The sequence below is a fragment of the Miniopterus schreibersii genome, assembly GCF_964146895.1.
Source record: "Miniopterus schreibersii genome assembly, chromosome: 9".
In the NCBI taxonomy this organism is placed as follows: Eukaryota; Metazoa; Chordata; class Mammalia; order Chiroptera; family Miniopteridae; genus Miniopterus; species Miniopterus schreibersii.
Window position 1 is genome coordinate 45,611,232 of NC_138118.1, and position 19,599 is coordinate 45,630,830.

Here is a 19,599-nt window from a genome sequence, read left to right on the forward strand (position 1 = left end):
AAGCAATCAGGGAAACAGCTAAATGGTTACAAAATTATCTAAAATATTTATCAGAAAGGATAATATGTAATGACACTGTTTTTTAACTTGGAAACATATTGCTATTTACAGGTTCAGGTTCATGTCGCTTTAGTTATTCGGACCCCAACATCATCGTATCATATGCCAAGAATAACACTGCGGACTGGATTCAGCTCGAGACAATTAGGTTTGTTCTCATTTAAAGTATTTTCATAAATTCTGACATAGGTGGATTTCTCTTTCCCTGTTTGCCTTCAATCTCCCACTGACTTTATTCTTCGTGGTTAAAATTACTCTGGTTGTTAATTATGTTGAGTTGCATGGACGCACATATCATGATCTGCCCTATTTAAAGAAGCATGGTTAAAAGTGTCATTTTCCATTTGGAAATTCCCACTGTCAGTAGTAGCTCTAACAAATTATTTATTTTTTGGTAAAAGCACATTTGGGATAATAACCTTTATGATGGACTCCTCTATAAAGTTATATCACCCATCTCTCTAGGTGGTGTGTCTGTGTCCTGGTTTATAGGCCTAGGAATATATCAGATTACCACCTAAATTCCTTCATCTGTCATGATAGTGAGTTAACAGCCACGAGAGTCTTTTGTATCTAATCTCTAGTTCTGTCATTTTCCTTCTAACTTCCCTAAGGCCAGTTCTAAAATTTTAAGATCATAATTATGATGCAACTTGTAATCATTTATTACATTTTCTTTATTTAAAAAAAAAATCAATAAAAATGAGGTAGGATTTTTGAAGAAGAAGCTCATTCAGGTTGAAAAGATGAAAAGATTTGGTTAAATTAGCAAGAATCAAATTATTTTTATTATTTCTGCATAGGTTAAATCATAAAACAAAATTCATAATGAATGTTTTATTTTAAGTATGGTAAGATAGTAAAAATAAAAAGATACCTTAAACTTTTATAAGGTAGTTATTCTAATTGGTTTAGTTCTTAAGTTAGTATAACTCAAGTAGAACATTTGCTGTAAGTTTTGTAGTTCTCTTTTTACACATGCTGTTTTCCCTACCGTATTTCCATGTTGAAAAAAAATGTGATTTATTTGGGGGGGAATAAATATTAAGCTCTTAGTCTTTAATACTCAACCAGTCTATCCAAAGTTTCTAGTAGTATTTTAATTTTTTTAAATGTTACAAATCTAGGTTCTAGTCTAACCAAAAACTGAGAAAAGTGTTTCTAATTCATGAATTTTAATACACTGTCCTCCTCTGTAGCAGGATAACATATAATTTATAGATGCCTGGTATAAGCCAAGCTCTGACATGTTGTGCCAATTTTATAACAGAACATTTTGGTATTCTTTTTAACTTCTAGTAATTATTATAAAAATCATTCAGGTGAATATTTATATAAATGGTGTTAAGCAAGGCAGCATAAATATTGGAAATTTTACTTATACCTCTATCTTTTCTCTATGTAATAGTTGTGTACCATAATTTAGGTAAATTGTAGTTGCTTTTTCTTGCTGGATAACAACTGCATATGTTTGATATAACAAATAGTGAATGCACACACACATTTAATTACAACACAGAGTTCACATTCAGCTGATTCCATTTGGTTTTTATTAAATGAGATTTTCAATTTTAAGTCATACATCTTCATTAATGCAGATTTTCCTGGTCACCATTTAGTGACCAGAATGAACATATTTTCAATCACTTCTGGAAACTAAAATATATTATTTTCATTATTTTAAATTCTTTATGAAGCCAAAAACATAGTCACCATGAAATATTTTAAAAGGAAGGGGAATTGATTACCCCTAAAGGTAAGGTACACCATCTATAACCTACACTGACAAATTTATAGATATATGGGCTTCATTGGTGAGTGAAAAATGTCTTTTCTGTAGTCCTTTCAGAACTGATTTATAGTAAGCCCAGAGTACTACTAGTTTGCATTTAGTACCATTTTTAATCTTTGCTAAAGCAATAATATTTACTATAGCAGGTTTCTATGTTGGGAAAATAAAATGTTTAATAAAAATATTTTATTATATAGCAGAAGGGCCTAGATTCTAACACATGTAATATAAAAATAATGTTAAATTATATCAAGTTTTTAAAGGTTGATCTGCATAAAATTGTAAAGAATTATAGAGCATTTAACTCTCATGGCAAATCTCACATTTTATATAGACAAAACAAAAGTGTATCAGCTTAGTAGAAATAAAATAACTATTATGTAAAGACTGATTATGAAACATAGCATACAATTGTTTCTAATAGATGTAAAATTTCAAAGTAAGAATCAAAATTGAAATAATTTTGTAGTTTTTCTCCTTTTTTAAAAAAAAATACATATCTTTATTGATTTCAGAGAGAGGAAAGGAGAGGGGGAGAGAGAGAGAGAAACATCAGTGTTGAGAGTCATTGATCAGCTGCCTCCTGCATGCCCCCAACTGGGGACCGTGCCCTCAACCCAGGCATGTGCCCCAACCAGGAATCGAATCCCAATCACCTGGATCCTAGGTCGACATTCACCCGCTGAGCCATGCCCGGCCAGGCTCTTTTTTCTTCTTAGTATCAAATAAAATAAACTGTGATTTTCTAGAGGTGCCATAATACTGTGTGCTATTTTTTCTTCAATAATTCCTTTACTAGCTTAGTGCCTGCCTTGTGTTAAAAGTAAACTTCTTGAAGACATTTAATATTTAAACTGTCATCGCTTAATGTGAACATCTTAATATTCAGCATATGCGAAAAGATTTAAGGGCTATGGAATTGTGAGTATTTAATCTGTAATATATATAGTATTTTTAAGATAATGAAATACAATCTTAATTAAGAAACAAAATTGACCTAAAGTTCTTTAACTGTGGCACTAATTCCCATCTCACCATATGTTCCAGAGCCCCTTCCAATGTCAGCACAATCATCCACATCCTCTACCTTCCTGAAGATGCCAAAGGGGAGAACGTCCAGTTTCAGTGGAAGCAGGAAAATCTTCGTGTAGGTGAAGTGTATGAAGCCTGCTGGGCCTTAGATAACATCCTGGTCATCAACTCAGCTCACAGACAAGTCATTTTAGAAGATAGTCTCGATCCAGTAGACACGGGCAACTGGCTTTTCTTCCCAGGAGCTACAGTTAAGGTTCGATCTCTCTTTTGTTCTTTCTCTTCTCTAAAACCTAAAGCTCAATAAACCAATTTGTACAAAGATAACTATTCTTACCAAACCTACTAGTAAAGAGGTAGGCAATGTTCTTTTTATGTTACCTTCTCTTTTAAGGATAGAAAATCTTTGTTGCAAAAACATCCATTTAACAAGTATTTTTGAGGACCCGCTGTGCCATGTGCAGGACTGAACCTAGAGAATATAACTACAAAAAGCAGATATGTTTCTTCCCTTCATGTGGCTGTCAACTTAGCATGGGTAGTTAGACATGTCGACATGCACATACAAAATAGCATAATTGTTATGATTTGCCGGGAAAGGGTAGAGTGCTGTGGAAGTACAATATATGGTACCAAATCCACACTTGAGGGTTTAGGAAGGTTATCCAGGAGAACTGGAATCCAAGCAGAGACTGAAGAGTAATTTGGAGTTGACCAGGTGGGAAGAATAGCGGTTCTAGAATCAGAAATGACATATACTGAGAGCACAAAACAAAGGTCTTGTATAGTGTACAAAATAGTCTAACAGATTTTTAAGTTGAGACTTACGCTAGTTAAGTCTAGAGACAAGGCCAGTGACAAAACCTTGAAAGTCTTGCAAGCTGCTGTAAAGTTTGAACTTTATCCTGAGGTAATAAGGGGTCACAAACTGCTCCAAACTAGAGTCACACAATCAGATTTTCTTTTGAAAGATCCTTTTGAGAATGGAGGATTCGCCCGGCCGGGTGTGGCTCAGCGGTTGAGCGTCGACCTAGGATCCAGGCGATCGGGGTTCGATTCCCTGTCAGGGCACATGCCGGGGTTGTGGGCTAGGCAGCCGATCAATGACTCTCATCATTGATGTTTCTATCTCTCTACCCCTCTCCTTTCCTCTCTCTGAAATCAATAAAGACATATTAAAAAAAAAAAAAAGAGAGAGAGAGAGAGAGAGAATGGAGGATGCAGTGGAGGGGAGAGGGCATGCAGGGAGACCAAACAGGAGGCTAATGACAGCAGTCCAATGGGAGACCATGTTGGACAGAGTGCATGAACAGGATAGGAAAATGTACACAGATTTCAAAGGTTTTTTAGGAAAGGGAATGGAGAAGATTGGAAACTTATTGAGAAGATGAAGGGATAGCATTGCCATTCATTGAAGCAGGAAACACAGGAGAAAAGCAGGTTCCCAGGAGTTAATGAATTCACTTTGGACATGTTGATCTTTTTTAACTTGAGGTATATTTGACATATAACATTATATTAGTTTCAGATGTACAATATAATGATTTAATATTTCTAAGTTTCCAAAATGATTACATCTTAACTAAAGCAAAAAGCAAGTTTAACAGTAATTGAGAAAGTATGCTTAATTACAGAATAGAGATTATTCAAGGAAAATATGCACAAGCACAGATAGGATACTCTTTGTCTAAGTAATAAGAACTACATTTTTAGTATTATTTTTTATTAGTTTCAGGTGAGCATCATAATGCTTAGACAATCATGTACTTTGCAAAATGATCCCCTCCATATTTCAAGTACCCATCTGAAACACCATACATAGTTATTACAATATTATTAATTATATTAGCTATGCTGTACTTTATATCCCCTTGACTATTTGTAACTACCAATTTTTTTCTTCTTAATCCCTTCACCTTTTTCACCCAGCCCCCCACCCCTCTCCCTTCTGGCAACCATCAGTCTGCTATTTTAGTCACACAATTCTATATCGAACTCTCCCCAAATCCTCAGATTAATTACCCAGTGTCTATGGCAGTACCCTCTCTGCCTCCCCATTCCCAACTTCTGTTTGTCCAGTAATAAGAGCTACTTTTTACTGAACACTTATTATTCTAGGTACTTACTGTTTGAAGTAAGTTCCTTCCTCCAGATCACTCATTTTTAGAAACCAGAATTTAGTAGGTTCAGACCAAACATTGGTCTCTTCCTTCTCTGCAGCTGATTTTGTTTTCTTAATCCTAGTTACTGGCCCATCTCAATATTGGCTTCAGACCTAAAGTGAACTTAAGGAGATAGGCCTATCAAAATATTTTTCTTAGGGAGGCAGAAGGTGTTTTCAGTAACCTACCTGGGAGGTGGAATAGAGTGAGAATGGTGGGACACCAAAAAAGAGAAATCAGCAGTCTAATGGTAGCAGACTTCCTCTGACAAGGATATTAAAAGCCAAGGATCATGCAAAGGGGTGCCACTGGCAAAAACTGCAGCAGCATTCCTTAATAGAAATCACATCTTGCTCCCTCTATACTTAAGACCTTTGATGGCTTCCTGTGTAGGCTTAGAAGATACAAACCAAACTCCCTGGCATTCAAGGCCCTTTCCAGTCTAGGCCCAACCTAACTTTTCATCCTCACCTGCCCCACTGTGCTCCAGCCTCACAAATACAGCAGACTTTCACACCCCATCCCTTTAGACATGCTTTTCTACCTTTCTTTTTTCTCCACCTGGCAATTACACAGCATCCTTAAGGGCCCGGTTCAAATGTCTGTCCATGTGAAGTTTTGTATAGTTAATGTCTCATTCCTCTCTGTGCTGGTATAATCATTAGATTGAACAAACAGGACTTGGGGGTGGGGCCTGGTTATAGAAACAGGTTCATCCTTTTTCCCAAGTAACCATTCAAATTCATCTCTGCCTTCTTCGCACTAAAACTAAAGCAGGTCCTAAGACAGCTGATAGACCAAAAGCATCATCTAGTCGCTCTAGTCTTCTAAACCATCTATTTAATAACATATATGACCAGGCCACTCTTGTAATCCAAACCTCAAGTTTCGTCCATAGTTTCTCCCCTCCTCCAGCTGATATCTGCTGCAGTGGGCATAGGGCAGTGGTCATCTCCTTCTCTTTCCTCACCACCCTGCACAAGTTTCAGCTTCCAAACCCTCCAGGGCTGGGTTCTAAGGAAGAAGACAAGGTGCAGAGATTGTTGTAAGCCAAAATTATTGATCCCCATCCTGGCAAGTGATCAAAACTGGCTCTCTTCTGAATCTACCAATAGGCTCCTTGGAAATCTCCCCACTCCTCGCCGAAGCTGGGGATGCAATCCTCCCAAGCATCTCTCATGCCTGTTTCTACTCTTAGCCACTGGCACCTCTGGCAATGACTACAACCTCTTTCTGCTGAAGGCTCCTTACTCCTCCAGGAAGTGGTTTGGGGGCAACATGTTAGACAAATTAAGTTGTCTCTTGTGTGCACAGGCCCAAGCCTAGTCTATGGTAAACAGTCGCCTTGGATCTATCAGTGGGAGGAGAGTAGTTACTTCTAAATGCAGCCTTCTTAACCAGCCCCCTGCTAGGCAGCTCCAGACACTAGTACAAATCCATACAGCATGCCCTTCAGGTGGCATCCTTGAAGTCCTGTACATCAAGCTTGAGAAGAGACGGTACCCTCCTTCTCTGATATGGTCATGAATGGGACTCACAGCTCACCACGACCCTCTCTAAAGAAATCATCTCTGTTATCAAGCTTCCTACTCCCCTCATCTGCAAGCTTGTGTACTTTCAATATGAGTGATAATTGAACCCTTTCACCACCTCTTTTCCTAGGTCCTTATATTTGGTCCATCACCTCACTTTGAAATAAGGAGTTGCCACCTATTTTATTGGAACCTCAACCAAACCAATGCAAAACTGTCCTTGTTTGTCTCAAGTAGGGCAGAATGATATAAGACCAAATAGAGTAATTAACTTGAGGAGTTTATATGATCTGGGGAATTGTAATTATAGGTCATCACTTTAAATCTGCCCTGGGTTGGTAGAAGGCTATTACCATCTGTTGTCTCCTTAGTAATTAATATGAAATAGATGTATAACAGTGCCATTTTCTAACACTGAACCTAGCCTTATATTTGTTGTGCTTTTTTATTTGGGAGGACTGTAAGAGGCTACAGAATTAATATATTCTTCCTATACAGCCATCTGTGTTTCTCCTCCATTCTCCTTACAAATTCATGGCCTTGCCTTACTCATCTTCCAGTGTTTTTTAAGAGAATTTGCCCGTGTGGAAGAAAAGACACACAACATTCTTATGCTTCTCTTTACCGTCATGGTTTTTCCTACAAATCCCTAAGCAGCCCTTTGTTCCTGACCAAGTAGGTGGGGTTCTAAATGCCAATAAGTATAACTACAAGCCATAAAGTTCCCCGAGCACCTCCCGCATTAGCAATCTCCCAGAGCAAGCAGCTCGTGGACTCAGTAAGGCAAGGAGCCTGAAACCCTCTCAATATTGAATCAGATGTCTTAATTATTGATTGTGATGATTTTGCCTTCTTTTACAGAATATTTCTTTTTTTTTTTAACTTTTGTATATGATTTCTGCCAGTTCACTTGTAGTTGTGAGAATAGCTATTGCTATCATAGCTGCCATTCCTGGCAGTGCCTCTCTCTATCAGGTGGCTGGGGGTATTTGTGCCACATTTAAGAATGGGAGGCACTATATAACCTACTAAGTGGTTATCACAATAAATCTCATGCCCATCTGACACCATAATAGTTACTACAATATTATTGACTATATTCCCTATGCTGTACTTTACATCCCCTTGACTATTCTATAAGTACCAAATTGTACTTTAAAAAAAAACACTTTATTGATTGATTGATTTTGGTGGGGGGAGGAAGAGACAGAGAGAGGGAAACATCAATTTGTTGTTACACTTATTTATGCATTCATTGGTTGCTTCTTTATGTGCCCTGACTGGAGATCAAACCCACAACTTTGGCGTATTAAAACAATGCTCTAACCAACTGAGCTACCCGGCCAGGGCCCAATTTATATTTAATTCCTTGACTCTTTTCACCCATCCCTCTAAATTCCCTCCCATCTGGAAACATCAAACATTCTCTGTATCTATGAGTCTGTTTCTGTTCTCCTTGTTTGTTTATTTTGTTTTTTACAGTTAATTATTGATAGATATGTATTTATTGCCATTTTATTGTTCATATTTTTGACCTTTTTTTTCCTTCTTCTTCTTAAAGAAGACCCTTGAACATTTCATGTAATATTGGTTTGGTGGTGATGTACTCCTTTAGCTCTTTCTTGTCTGGGAAGCTCTTTTTTATGTCCTGTGATTCTAAATGATAGCTTTTCTGGGGAGAGTAATCTTGTCACTGGGGTGTATCACCTGAAACTAATATAATATTGTATGTCAACTGTAATTAAAAGACTAAAAAGTATTTAAATTAAAACAAAAGAAAAACAGAAAAAAAATTAGTAAAGAAGGTATTCCAATTCAGTGTCCTAGGGGAAAAAAAGAAAAAAGAAAAAACAATGGGAGGCACATTCCCCCTGCCTGAAGTGGGAAAATCTCAGGGCAGCTTCTAGTGCTCCAACTCAGTGACAGTGGTCTTGGTTTTGCCACCAGAGTTTAGAGGAAATGAAGTGTTTTTTTTGGCCCCTTCCATTTAAGACATATAATATTAAGAATCAGCATTTCACCTTAGGTAGGATTCTCATATCCAGGAGTGATACTTGCAATAGCGTGGATACTGTATAGTAATAAATAGTAATCATCATGATAATAATAATGGGAATAGTAGAAATAGTAGTAATGATGGAATTTCATGAGTGCTTTGTAGGTGCCAGCACTATGAGAAAGACCCTATCACCCAAGTTTTATATCTATAGTAGGTGAACATTGAATATCTGTAAAAACCCTGGATGTTTAGTTCTTAATTTTCCTTAGTCACTGTTGAAACATCTGGACAAGTCTGTCAGAATCATCTCTTTTTAACTCCTCATACACATCCTACAGCCTGAGAATATTCTTAATTTTAAGTTCAAAGAAAAACTCTAAATATAAGTTTTTGAAGGGTTAGCCTGGAGCTGCTGCAACTGCCTACTTTCCATGACTCACTATCAAAGAGAAGAGCTGCAGAGATCAGTGAAGTACTCAGAAGGAACCCAGGCACAAATAACTAGGAAAGAGCTGTGAGCAGGTTTTAGTTTGTGTGTTTTTCTTCATCCTTCAATAGTAGTACCCCCTGGAGCAGAGCTTCCAAATGGATCAATATGCCATGGAGGTGAATATTGGCCAAGCAGCTGATTCATTTTTCATTTGTTTGTTCACTCTCATCTTTAGTGGTAGCCAAAAATCTGTATTTTGCAAGAATGAATGATCTATGACTCCTTGATATCTGTATGTGTGTGTCTGTGTCTAGAAGGGATAGAGAGAGTGCTTTGCTCACTCACCATTAATAAATGTTTATATCTGCTCAGCTACCCTGGATACTCTCAGCTTGCAAAGGCATAAATCACTGGTTTCTGTCAACTCTGGAATCGACCCTCAGATTAAATGCAGATCACTATGAGATAGGTGCTGGTATTTGTATTTGTATTTTTTTATTTTTAAGAAATCTTCCCATTCTAATTTCTGTGCCTGCACCTGGTGATCCTTTTCTATTTATTATCCTAGTTCATTGTGTTAACAGCAAAGAACTCCAGATTACTTCTTTTACACACTTATGTGAACATGTGTTGAGAGGTAAATCAGGGCTGAGTGTCGCAGATTCTGTTATAAAGGTTTGTTCTTTATAATAGGCTATGATTTGACCACATGTATTTAAAAGAAGTTCCCTTAAAAGGGCGGGGGGGAGCATCTGTAATACTTTCAACAATAAAGACAATTTTTTTAAAGTAATTTATTAAATTTTGCAAATTTATGCCACAGATTTGGAGTAACTAAGTATACAGAATTTAAGACAGGTCGTATCTTAACCTTCTCTCTACTACTACTTTCAGTTAAACACACTGCTTCCTCTTTCCTACATTTATTGTTGATTAATATCCAGTAGTGACAAATTTCCTGCTTTAACAAACACTGAAGGCCCTAATGAAGACAACAGCTATTAGGTAAATCAACAACCTATTAAGGGGAAACATTAAGTCAGAACAGGAGAGTTTATTAATTTTCTTATAGGTCTTATACATTATGCATTTGCCAAATTCATTGTCCCAGTGGACACTAAGCAAATCTCCAGTCTTAAATAAGAATTGAAGCTTTCATTCTAGGTTTCTGCTGCCACCTGTCTAATATTGTTTCACAAATTGCTGAATCATTAATGGAGAATGAAAGCCATTACATCCAAATTATGGAAACATATAAATTAACTTGCCTGAAATTTTAAAGTCTTATGCAAGTTGAGGCTAATGAAAAAAATCTAAGACAAATGGTGAAAGGAATGATCACACTCAAGGCAGAATTCATTTTTTTTATTAATTTTTAAATTTTATTTAAAATATTACAGGTGTCCCTTTTTCTCCCCAATGACCCGTTCCACCCTGTCCCATCCCCAGAATTCATTTTTAAACATGCTTTTGGGGACTATAATCCCCTGGCAGATCAATGCCTGCTTACTGTAATGCCCAGAAATTGAGCACCCTGTGGTCTCAACAATTCATTTCATTACTTTCTTTTTTTAGAGTATAAGGACAAACAGGAGGAAATCAGGTACGCTTTCCAGAAATGTGCTTTACAAATTGTTGTACTGGAAACTATCTGGTCTGTAACTTGAGAGATTTGAGTCCTGGCTTTCTAATGAGGATAAACCTGAGCCCAGTAAGACTTGTAGCTAGTTCATGTTCCCATGTCTTTTTCCATTAAGAATCGGAATGTTAACTGTGATTTTCTGGCCAGATTCCAGCTTGGTTAATTGCATGCTGTCTACCTAAATTCTCTTTGCTTGGGATATTCTTCACTTTGGATTGCATTGCTGTTATTGTCATGTTTCCCCCAAGAGCTGGGTACATGATATTGTAGAATGATCCAGAATATAATTTGTTAAGCTAATAGGAGTACTTTGGGGATAAAGGGTTAAATGTAAATAGTGTGCTTTTCACAATTCCCCTCAGTGCAGCCTATTTGTACAGTAATTAATGTGGAATAGCATTCGTGAAACATGGAATTGAGCCAAATCACCGTGACAAGAGTGGCAATAGCACAGAAGCAAATAATTTTGATAAATTTTATTGAAAATAACTATTCAAACAAATCCCCAGAGCCTCTCTGTCTGATGTACCCATTTTTTGTTTGTTTTTGGTCTGAAGATGACACCTTAATCACTAATTAATACAATAATTATTAAGTGACATTTATTTTATTCTATATGAATATCAAAGACATAGTAACACCCTGGCTGATATGGCTTAGTTGGTTGAGCATCGTCTCACGCACCGTGAGGTCGAAAGTTCCATTCCCAGTCGGGGCACATGCCCAGGTTGCAGACTCTATCCTCAGCAGGGGGTGTGCAGGAGGCAGCTGATCAATGTTTCTTTCTCTCAGTGATGTTTCTCTCTCCCTCTTCCCCTTCCTCTTTCTCTAAAGTCAATAAAAACATATTTAAAAACAAACAAAAAACATAGTAACATTTTTCTATCAGCTTTGTACTTAGCACACAGCACAATAACTTGCATAGTGACACTCATTAAAGTAAGGTTTGTTGAATGAATGAATAAAGATGGAGAAAAAGAGAGGAGGGAATTAACATTTACTGATTTCCTAAGATTCACCAATCTTTAGTAGGCATATTACCTATAATAGCTCATCTAACCCTCACAAAAAATCCCATTTCATAGATGGAAAAATAGGCTCAGAGAGGCCAAGTAGCTTCCCCAAGATCAAATAGCTTTCATTTTCATAGCCAACTATGTTTACTACAAAGCTGGCCCTTTATTCCTCAGTATCTTGCAGCCTTCCATGTTGTGCTTGGCATCCCTGGCCTTAATTTAAGGAAGCAAGTCTAAAGACCTCAGACACTGAAAGTCAAGTTTATCCCTGTCGACAAGGTTAACAACTGCCCTATGGAATTGTTATTCTTCCTCTCATTACTCCAATTCAAATCTGTCACTATTGCCATTTTAGAATTGTCATAACTATTGCCAAGTAATTATACACTTGTCACAAAATATACCATAAATTGAATCTTTATGAATCTTAGCATCAAGTGGTTCAAATGTGAATGATTAATGAATCCAGAAAATAACGAGAAAAAATACTTTAAGCTCCCTAAAATTCACTCTCCATGGGTGCATCTATTATGTTGACCAGAGAAAATGTACTTCAGCCCTCCTGCCCTTGGACTGTGTTCATAGCCAAGTTTTCAGTTTTGTAACTGGCATTAAATTTCCTAGAAACTGAATGTGTGAAAAATGACAGAAATTCACTTTGCCTCATGAAGGAAATCATTCTCTTCCTATTTTGATTTTTTTAATAGTATGAACATATTACCTTTAAAGACCATTGAACAAGGATATAGGAAATATGTGTTTCTATATGATTAAGCTATAGCATAGTGAAGGCCTTAGGAAGCACAATGAAGTCCAGGGTATAAGTCAGTCAATTTCCAATCACACATCTCACTTTAATCCAGAAACTCATTTCCCAATATATGAGTTTATTTCTAGTCACATCGTGGCTAATTTATGGTTCTACCAACAATGCCACTTTAATTAATTTTATTCATCTTATTTCTCTTTCCTCCACTCCTCATATCTCATCTGTTTGCATTGCCTAGATTTTAATTAAAAACCCCTCCTCTCCAAGGAGCAATCCAAAGTGGAAAAAATAATCACTTAAAATATTACAGTCATTGAAAAACTGGCTGTGGTGGAAGCCATGCATTTTCAATTTTCCTACAAATGATGTTTTAGCTTCCTTTTAAAGTGCACTTTGTATCTGAATTGTCTGCCACCAGCCAGCTTGGCTATCAAAAACAGTCTTCCAGCTGGGTGGGCTGAGTGACAACTCCTTAATGGAGGAAATGGATGGCTCTCTGCTCATGTGGAGGGAAGGCATACCAGGCAGATTTCATTCCATCTGCCACCAGCTCTCTGCAAGCTGGCATTGCCCGAATGCCCAATATACTCATTTCAACAAAAAGGATATTGTAAAAAAATAAATTGCCAGGCTACAGATGCTTGAAAGAATCATCAGGGCCATTAGACCCCGGGGAGATAATATTAAGAGGTGCCTTAGTGTTCATCTTTGATGAAAACCTAATTAAGCTATGGTGGAGGTGATTGCAAGTACTTTTACAAGTACAGAGGTGAAGTCATTAACATTTTCAGCAGAGTATAGGGAACAACCTTAGAAAAATGCTATCCTGAATTACAGCCAAAGAGTTGTTATATTGAGGAATTTGCACTGATGTTTCCTGTTGATGCTTCTCTGAATGGCAAATTTTTGTCACTTAGTTACACTGTGTTCTGCTTTTCAAGTAAAGGAAACCCATATAACAGCAAAGTAGGAAAATATTTTTGATTGACAAATATAAACAAATAAAGACTATGTTTAAGGGATTTTTTAAAATAGAGCCATTTATTTAAATTTTAAATGTATACTTAAACAATTTCAAAGGAAAATTTGTCATCCAAAAGTCATCATTTCTCTTTTTATTAAGAGACTATAATTTAGATTTAAACTGTATAAGTCACCTATTTATGATGGCATAATAATGCCACACATAAATAATTATATCAAAATTAGTGAAGAAATTTACATGAGTATATAAAGCTAGGAAATTAAGCTATGTAGTTACAATTCATATTCATAACAGATTTTTTGTTTGTTTATTGATTGGAGAGAAAGGGAGAGACAGACAGAGACAGAAACAGAGACAGAGACATCAATTTGTTATTCCACTTATTTACGTATTCATTAATTGCTTCATGTGTGTGTCCTGACCCGGGATGAAACCCGCAACCTTGGTGTATTTGGATGACATTCTAAGCAACTTAGGTACCCGGCCAGGCCTTTAAAAAAAATTTTTTTTTATTTAAGGGATTTTTAATAACTGGATATCTGCAGTACTTAAAAGTATCGAGTGTATGTCATTGATTAATGCTAAAATAATGCAACAAAGTAAAAAATTATAATTAATATACATTAAGAGGGCTAGAAATAGAAATAAATACTTAGAGCCATCTATAGAATTTATACTTTCATTTTACCCAGAATAAATGCCAGTTAACTGATATATACCCACAATAAGTCAGTCAAAAGCTATGACTCAGGAAGTCACATGCTACTTATAATCATTTTCTCAAGAAAACCTGATAGATTTGTTTGCTGCACTCAAAATAGAATAATCCTGAATTCCAAAGTATTCTTGTTTTTATCATAGCAAAATCTCATTTAACTGTCTTTTGAAGTTGTTTAGATTTTGTTATTTCATATAAATGACATGAGTTTGAATAGATGCTGGAAAAAAAGCAGCTAGGTATTAAAATCACTGAGAGCAATTTTCTGGAATTATTTTCATACTTTCAACGTGCATTTTGTTTGGATTTTTAACATAATACGTTGATGTTATACAATGCATCTGTAAGAGAAGTAGCAACAGACATCTTGCATTATTAAGTTTTCCTGTCTCAGGAGAATGTTTAGTAATCTGCCAAAATTTAAAGGGCTTTTAAATTTCTAATTGATAGTCTATCTGCACCAAAAATGAATGAGTATATGTAGTATCTTTACCATATTGTTGTGTGGAAAATATTCTTTTACATTTTACTGAAGGTTTTAAGTTGACCTGAAGAATTTTAATGACTATTCTAATGAGAAATACAATTAAAAATATATTTAAATAGCCTTCAATTTCTCTATCACTTACTGCTAAGAGTTTGGAATATAATACCTTATTTTTGGAAAATGCACCTATTCAGAAATAAAATAATAATTTTATTATAACACTTAGAAGTTTAAAAAAACAACACATTTCCACATATAATATGTGTGCTTCTAACATCATTTCTAGGGAATAGATATTATTGGTCTCATTCTACATCCTGAGAAACAGGCCAAGAGTGGTTAAATGACTTGTTCAAAACCGTGTAGCTATTAAGCAGATAAATGTGTTGGAACATGCCTTCTGATTCCAATCCCCAAATTCCTCGATGGATAGTAACTGAGTTTTCATTCCTTGTCATCTTGATTGTTTTGGGTTTCTAGTATTTCGTTCTTTTCCAGTCTTTGTCTTGTTGATTCCTGTAAGTGCTAAATTAATTGAGGTAGATTCTAGGAGAAAGTTTCAACAACCCCTACCTAATCAAACAGGTTATGGAGAAATGCAATATCAAACAAGCAGAGACTCCATCTCAATCCAAATGCTTTCAGCCATAAATTCTTAGTTCGGAGAGCATCTGGGAGAACAGGCCATTTCCAAGACATTGAGCTCTCTGTGACCAATCCTAAAATAGAATTAACAGGTAATTCTAACTTGTCTTGTAATTGTTTTAGGAATCCTCAGAACTGAGAACCCTGAAATGGCCCCTAACCCTTTTTGAGATTCTTAAATACAGGGCCTGTACCTGGTCAGCTTCTCAGTTGGCCCATTCCTGCTCAGATGTCTGAGGAATTTACCAGTCTTATAGACTATCTGCTATTTTGCAGTCCTAATATTACCCTGCTGACTCATATTACCCTTACTTCAACCTTTTAAAACATTGGATTCTACTCAGAGTGGCTGAGGCAGAAATCATATCTGATCTCCTCAGTGTTGTGGGGAGCAGAGCAAGCCATCTGTGTGTGGATTCTGTTCCTCTCCAGGCCCTGTTAACCAGAAAATGCCAGCCCCATCTTGCTATGATACAGAGAAGGTTGAGCTGCGACCTCCTCCCGAGCAATGGCTGTTTATTTTGGGTGTGTCACAACTTTTATTTGATAATGTGCACTGTACTAACTAAGACTTTGAAAAAGAGAATATTCAAAGAGCAATGCCTCTCACACTCCACACTCAAAGGACATTGGTCTACTTGGGGAGGGAGAATAAAGCTAACTCGACTCTTCTCTTAAACTTGACAGCCAGGATTAGGATGTTTTCTATGCAAAATGAACACTGACTAGTATAAACCACTGCCTGGGTTATTTACATTTAGATTCTGTATTGAGTATTATTATTTTACTATAGACTGCTAAAGAACAGTTTCTTCCCTATAGTAATAAAAAAAGTACAAAAAAGAAATCATATTATCCTTCAGGGAAAATTTCCAAAGACGGATCATACTAATTTTTAGACTCTACTAGTATGAAAACTGGTTATTACTCAAAGTGAGTGTTAAATTTTTTCAAGTTGCTTTCTTCATATTTGATATGGTAAATATTACTTGTGCTTCCTATGCTGGCACTACTGCAGTTATAGTGACAAAAATGTATATTTAATAGAGAATTTTCAATAGTTGTACAATTACAAATGGTCTGTTCAACTACCAAATGTGTTTTGTAACAGCAAAATAACTAACATAAAGATCACTTAAAATATACTTTTAGTTTCCTGAAACATCAAGACATTTTATTTTATGAAACAAGTTTAACAATATGCTATTCAACTTTACAATGATTTGAGCTTTTACATAAAATTTCAATCTCAACTTAATTAAAATAAGTATCAGATATGTTAATATAAATTTTGAAGGAGTAGTGAAACATAATTATGTATAACACAGAGTCTTAAAATATTAAACAATTCTGCACTGGCTGGGTGGCTCCGTTGGTTGGAGTGTTCACGAAAAAGGTTTTTGGTTTGATTCCTGGTCGGGGCACATACCTAGGTTGTGGGTTCAATTCTTAGGGTGTGTATGGGAGGGAACAGATTGATGTTTCTCTCTCTCTCTCTCTCTCTCTCGCTTCCTCTCTCTCTAAAATCAATAAAAACATATCCCAGATGAGGATTTTATATATTAATAAAACAATTCTGAGGTAAATGGAACCAAAATTAAAATAATTAAATTGAGGTTTAACCAGGAATGACCTAAGTTTCATGTTAAGTGAGTTACTGTTTTTATTACACAAGTACATCCTTTTAAATTGTAATATAAATTATTCCATTTTCACATGTATAAGTATTTAGTGTATGCCATTTCCTTGGATGAAGACAGTGTATTGTTTGCATTGATATCAGAGTCCTCATATTATTTGCAGATAAATATAGGCCACAGTTGTTCAGGATTCCAGAATGTGAAGATAATTGTGAAATTTACAGCTCAGTGGATTTATTATGAAGAAAGTAATTATTCTACTTAGCATTTATTGTCTTTACAGGATGCATAGTAGTAGAGGATACTTGGGTTTTTCATAGCTTGACAGTTTCTATTTACACGTAAATAAAACTGAATCCTAGTTTAGGATTCATGTGGGTTAAAGATTGCATGTGATGATCTCAGTTTAGCATCCTTGAGTAACCTGTATTCGGTGTGGTGTGAAGAAGATTCTCAGGCAGGAGATACATGTCACACATTACAGTATATCAAAGATGATACGGGCCCAGTGGATATGCTTTAATATCTCAGTGCCGTGAAGTGACTCCCCCAGGATCATATGCTTTGATTCTCTTGAACTTACAGGAACTTCTGAAAGCTTTATTTACTCTTTCAGTGTCATAGTCTGATTCCTCCCTCATATGATTTTACCAGCCTTTACCAACTTAATTGTAATAAAACATTTCTTTGTACACATCATTCCTCCATTCTAGAGCACCGCTGCCAACAGAATATTGTGGAGATCTCTCAGACTACTGTTTAAATCCTTTACTGTCATTCTGAAATACAGTCTCATTCTGAAATCATGCCTACTTACCATCTTTGACATTCATTCATATTTGTCATCCAACTTGGATTTTTATTTTTCTTGTAAACCCTGTTCAAGTCTACTCATTTATGAAGCCTACTCACCTAGACCAGCCCTGGACACAGTGATTTCTACCCTCGCTCACTCATTAGCACTTACCATATGTTGCCTTGCACTGACACCTATCTTTGACATATCTCACCTAGACTGGGAATTTTTTTTTTGAGAGCAAAGATTTTGTATTATACTTCATTATAAACCCCTTCCTCCCAGTACCTTAGTTATCGCCTTCTCCTAGTGAGTTCTCCATAAAAGATTGATTACCTGAAAAGGCATAGCCATATCATTCATTCATTAATTTATTTAATTATTCAAAGAAGATATTTGAATTTCTACTGTATGCCAAGCACTGTGCTAAGACCTGGACTACAACACAGAATAAAATGGACATGATCCTTGCGCTACAAGGCTAATAGTCATTGGGCCTAACCGATATTTTCTGCCCAATTATTTCTCTTCATATGTATTTCATTTTAAGAGTATATACATATAACTTTTAAAATGTTTTGTTTTTTATTTATTAGCATCCCTCTATATATAACTTATTACCAAAAATGATTAATGCAAATTTATCATATTTTTTAAAAGTAAATACTCAGGTTACTCAGCTCCAGAGTTTGCTCTTGCCTTTGACTGTTCACTTTAAGATGAAAAAAAAATAGGTTAAAAAAAGCTATCACAAGAAATTCTTTTTTTTTATTTGTAAACCCAGTGTTCTTTTGAAGAATAACAAGTTTTGTGATTTCTCAACACTTCTTAGGTATGGTCAGAAACTTCTACTCAAAAGGTAGCTGAGAATACATGATCATGTCAGGGATTACTTTGACCTTTTCTGTATTCCATGTTTTGATTAGCTGGCTGTTCTACTCAGGTCCCATTTACAGACAAATTGTGAAAGGCTTGAATGACAAGCTAGAACTATATGGAATATTGAAAAGGTCAGTGCAATTTAGCCCATAACCAAAGTATTGAAAATATATGACACATCATTATCACACTTAATTCCCACAACAAGCACTACGCTGAAGATGGGAAATTATTCCAATTAAAATATTCTTGTTTCATACTGAATGAGAAGCTGAGGTGGCAAAGATCAAATGGCCTCTTGACTCCTTTTTTATAGTAACTTAATAAGTTAGAAAGAAATTGTAATTGAATTAAACAAGGCCAAAAAAAAAAAAAAAAAGAGGTAAGAAGCTCTTTTGACTTGAGAGTCCATCATAGAGGGAATAATAAACTGACTTTTCTAAAAATTCTAATTATACATGAGTAAGACAGATACAGCTACAAAACCAATTGAACAGCCACCCTTTGCTCTCTTTTTATCTATAGCATAGCTGTCAGTCAGATGGGAACTCCATTTATTTCCATGGAAATGAAGGCAGCGAGTTTAATTTTGCAACCACCCGGGATGTAGATCTTTCTACAGAGGATATTCAAGAGCAGTGGTCAGAAGAATTTGAGAGCCAGCCTACAGGGTAAGTAATTGTTATCTCCCATGCTGTGTATAGCACTTACATTTATTCCACTGGACATATTTTATTATGCATATTGTTAAATAGCAAAGCATAGTTAAATCAATAACTGATGATTCTTAGACTAGACAAGCTGAAGGGTTACACTTAACCTAAACATTCTTTATTAGTAATCAACTATTTTTACACTTATTAAAAATTGGTGGTTGTAAATGCCGTTTATCTTCAGTTGAATGACTTATATCTCATCTTTGTTTATTCAGATTTTACTGGGAGAAAGGTGTGTGTTTTTTTCCAAACTGTATACAATATGAGATCTTTTCACTACTATTATATTGAGCTTTCAG

At 35.8% G+C, this 19,599-nt stretch overlaps 1 protein-coding gene across 2 annotated transcripts in view; it reads left to right on the forward strand.

The window, feature by feature from the left end:
* The window catches only part of RELN (reelin), a 484,957-nt gene that overhangs the window by 273,417 nt on the left and 191,941 nt on the right, over nucleotides 1-19,599 (forward strand). For both annotated transcript variants that reach the window (XM_081147442.1, XM_081147441.1), the window contains exons 9-11: nucleotides 112-208; nucleotides 2,900-3,140; nucleotides 19,110-19,255. In XM_081147442.1, coding sequence (XP_081003568.1) covers nucleotides 112-208; nucleotides 2,900-3,140; nucleotides 19,110-19,255 — 484 coding nt within the window. The remainder of the gene's footprint in view (nucleotides 1-111; nucleotides 209-2,899; nucleotides 3,141-19,109; nucleotides 19,256-19,599) is intronic.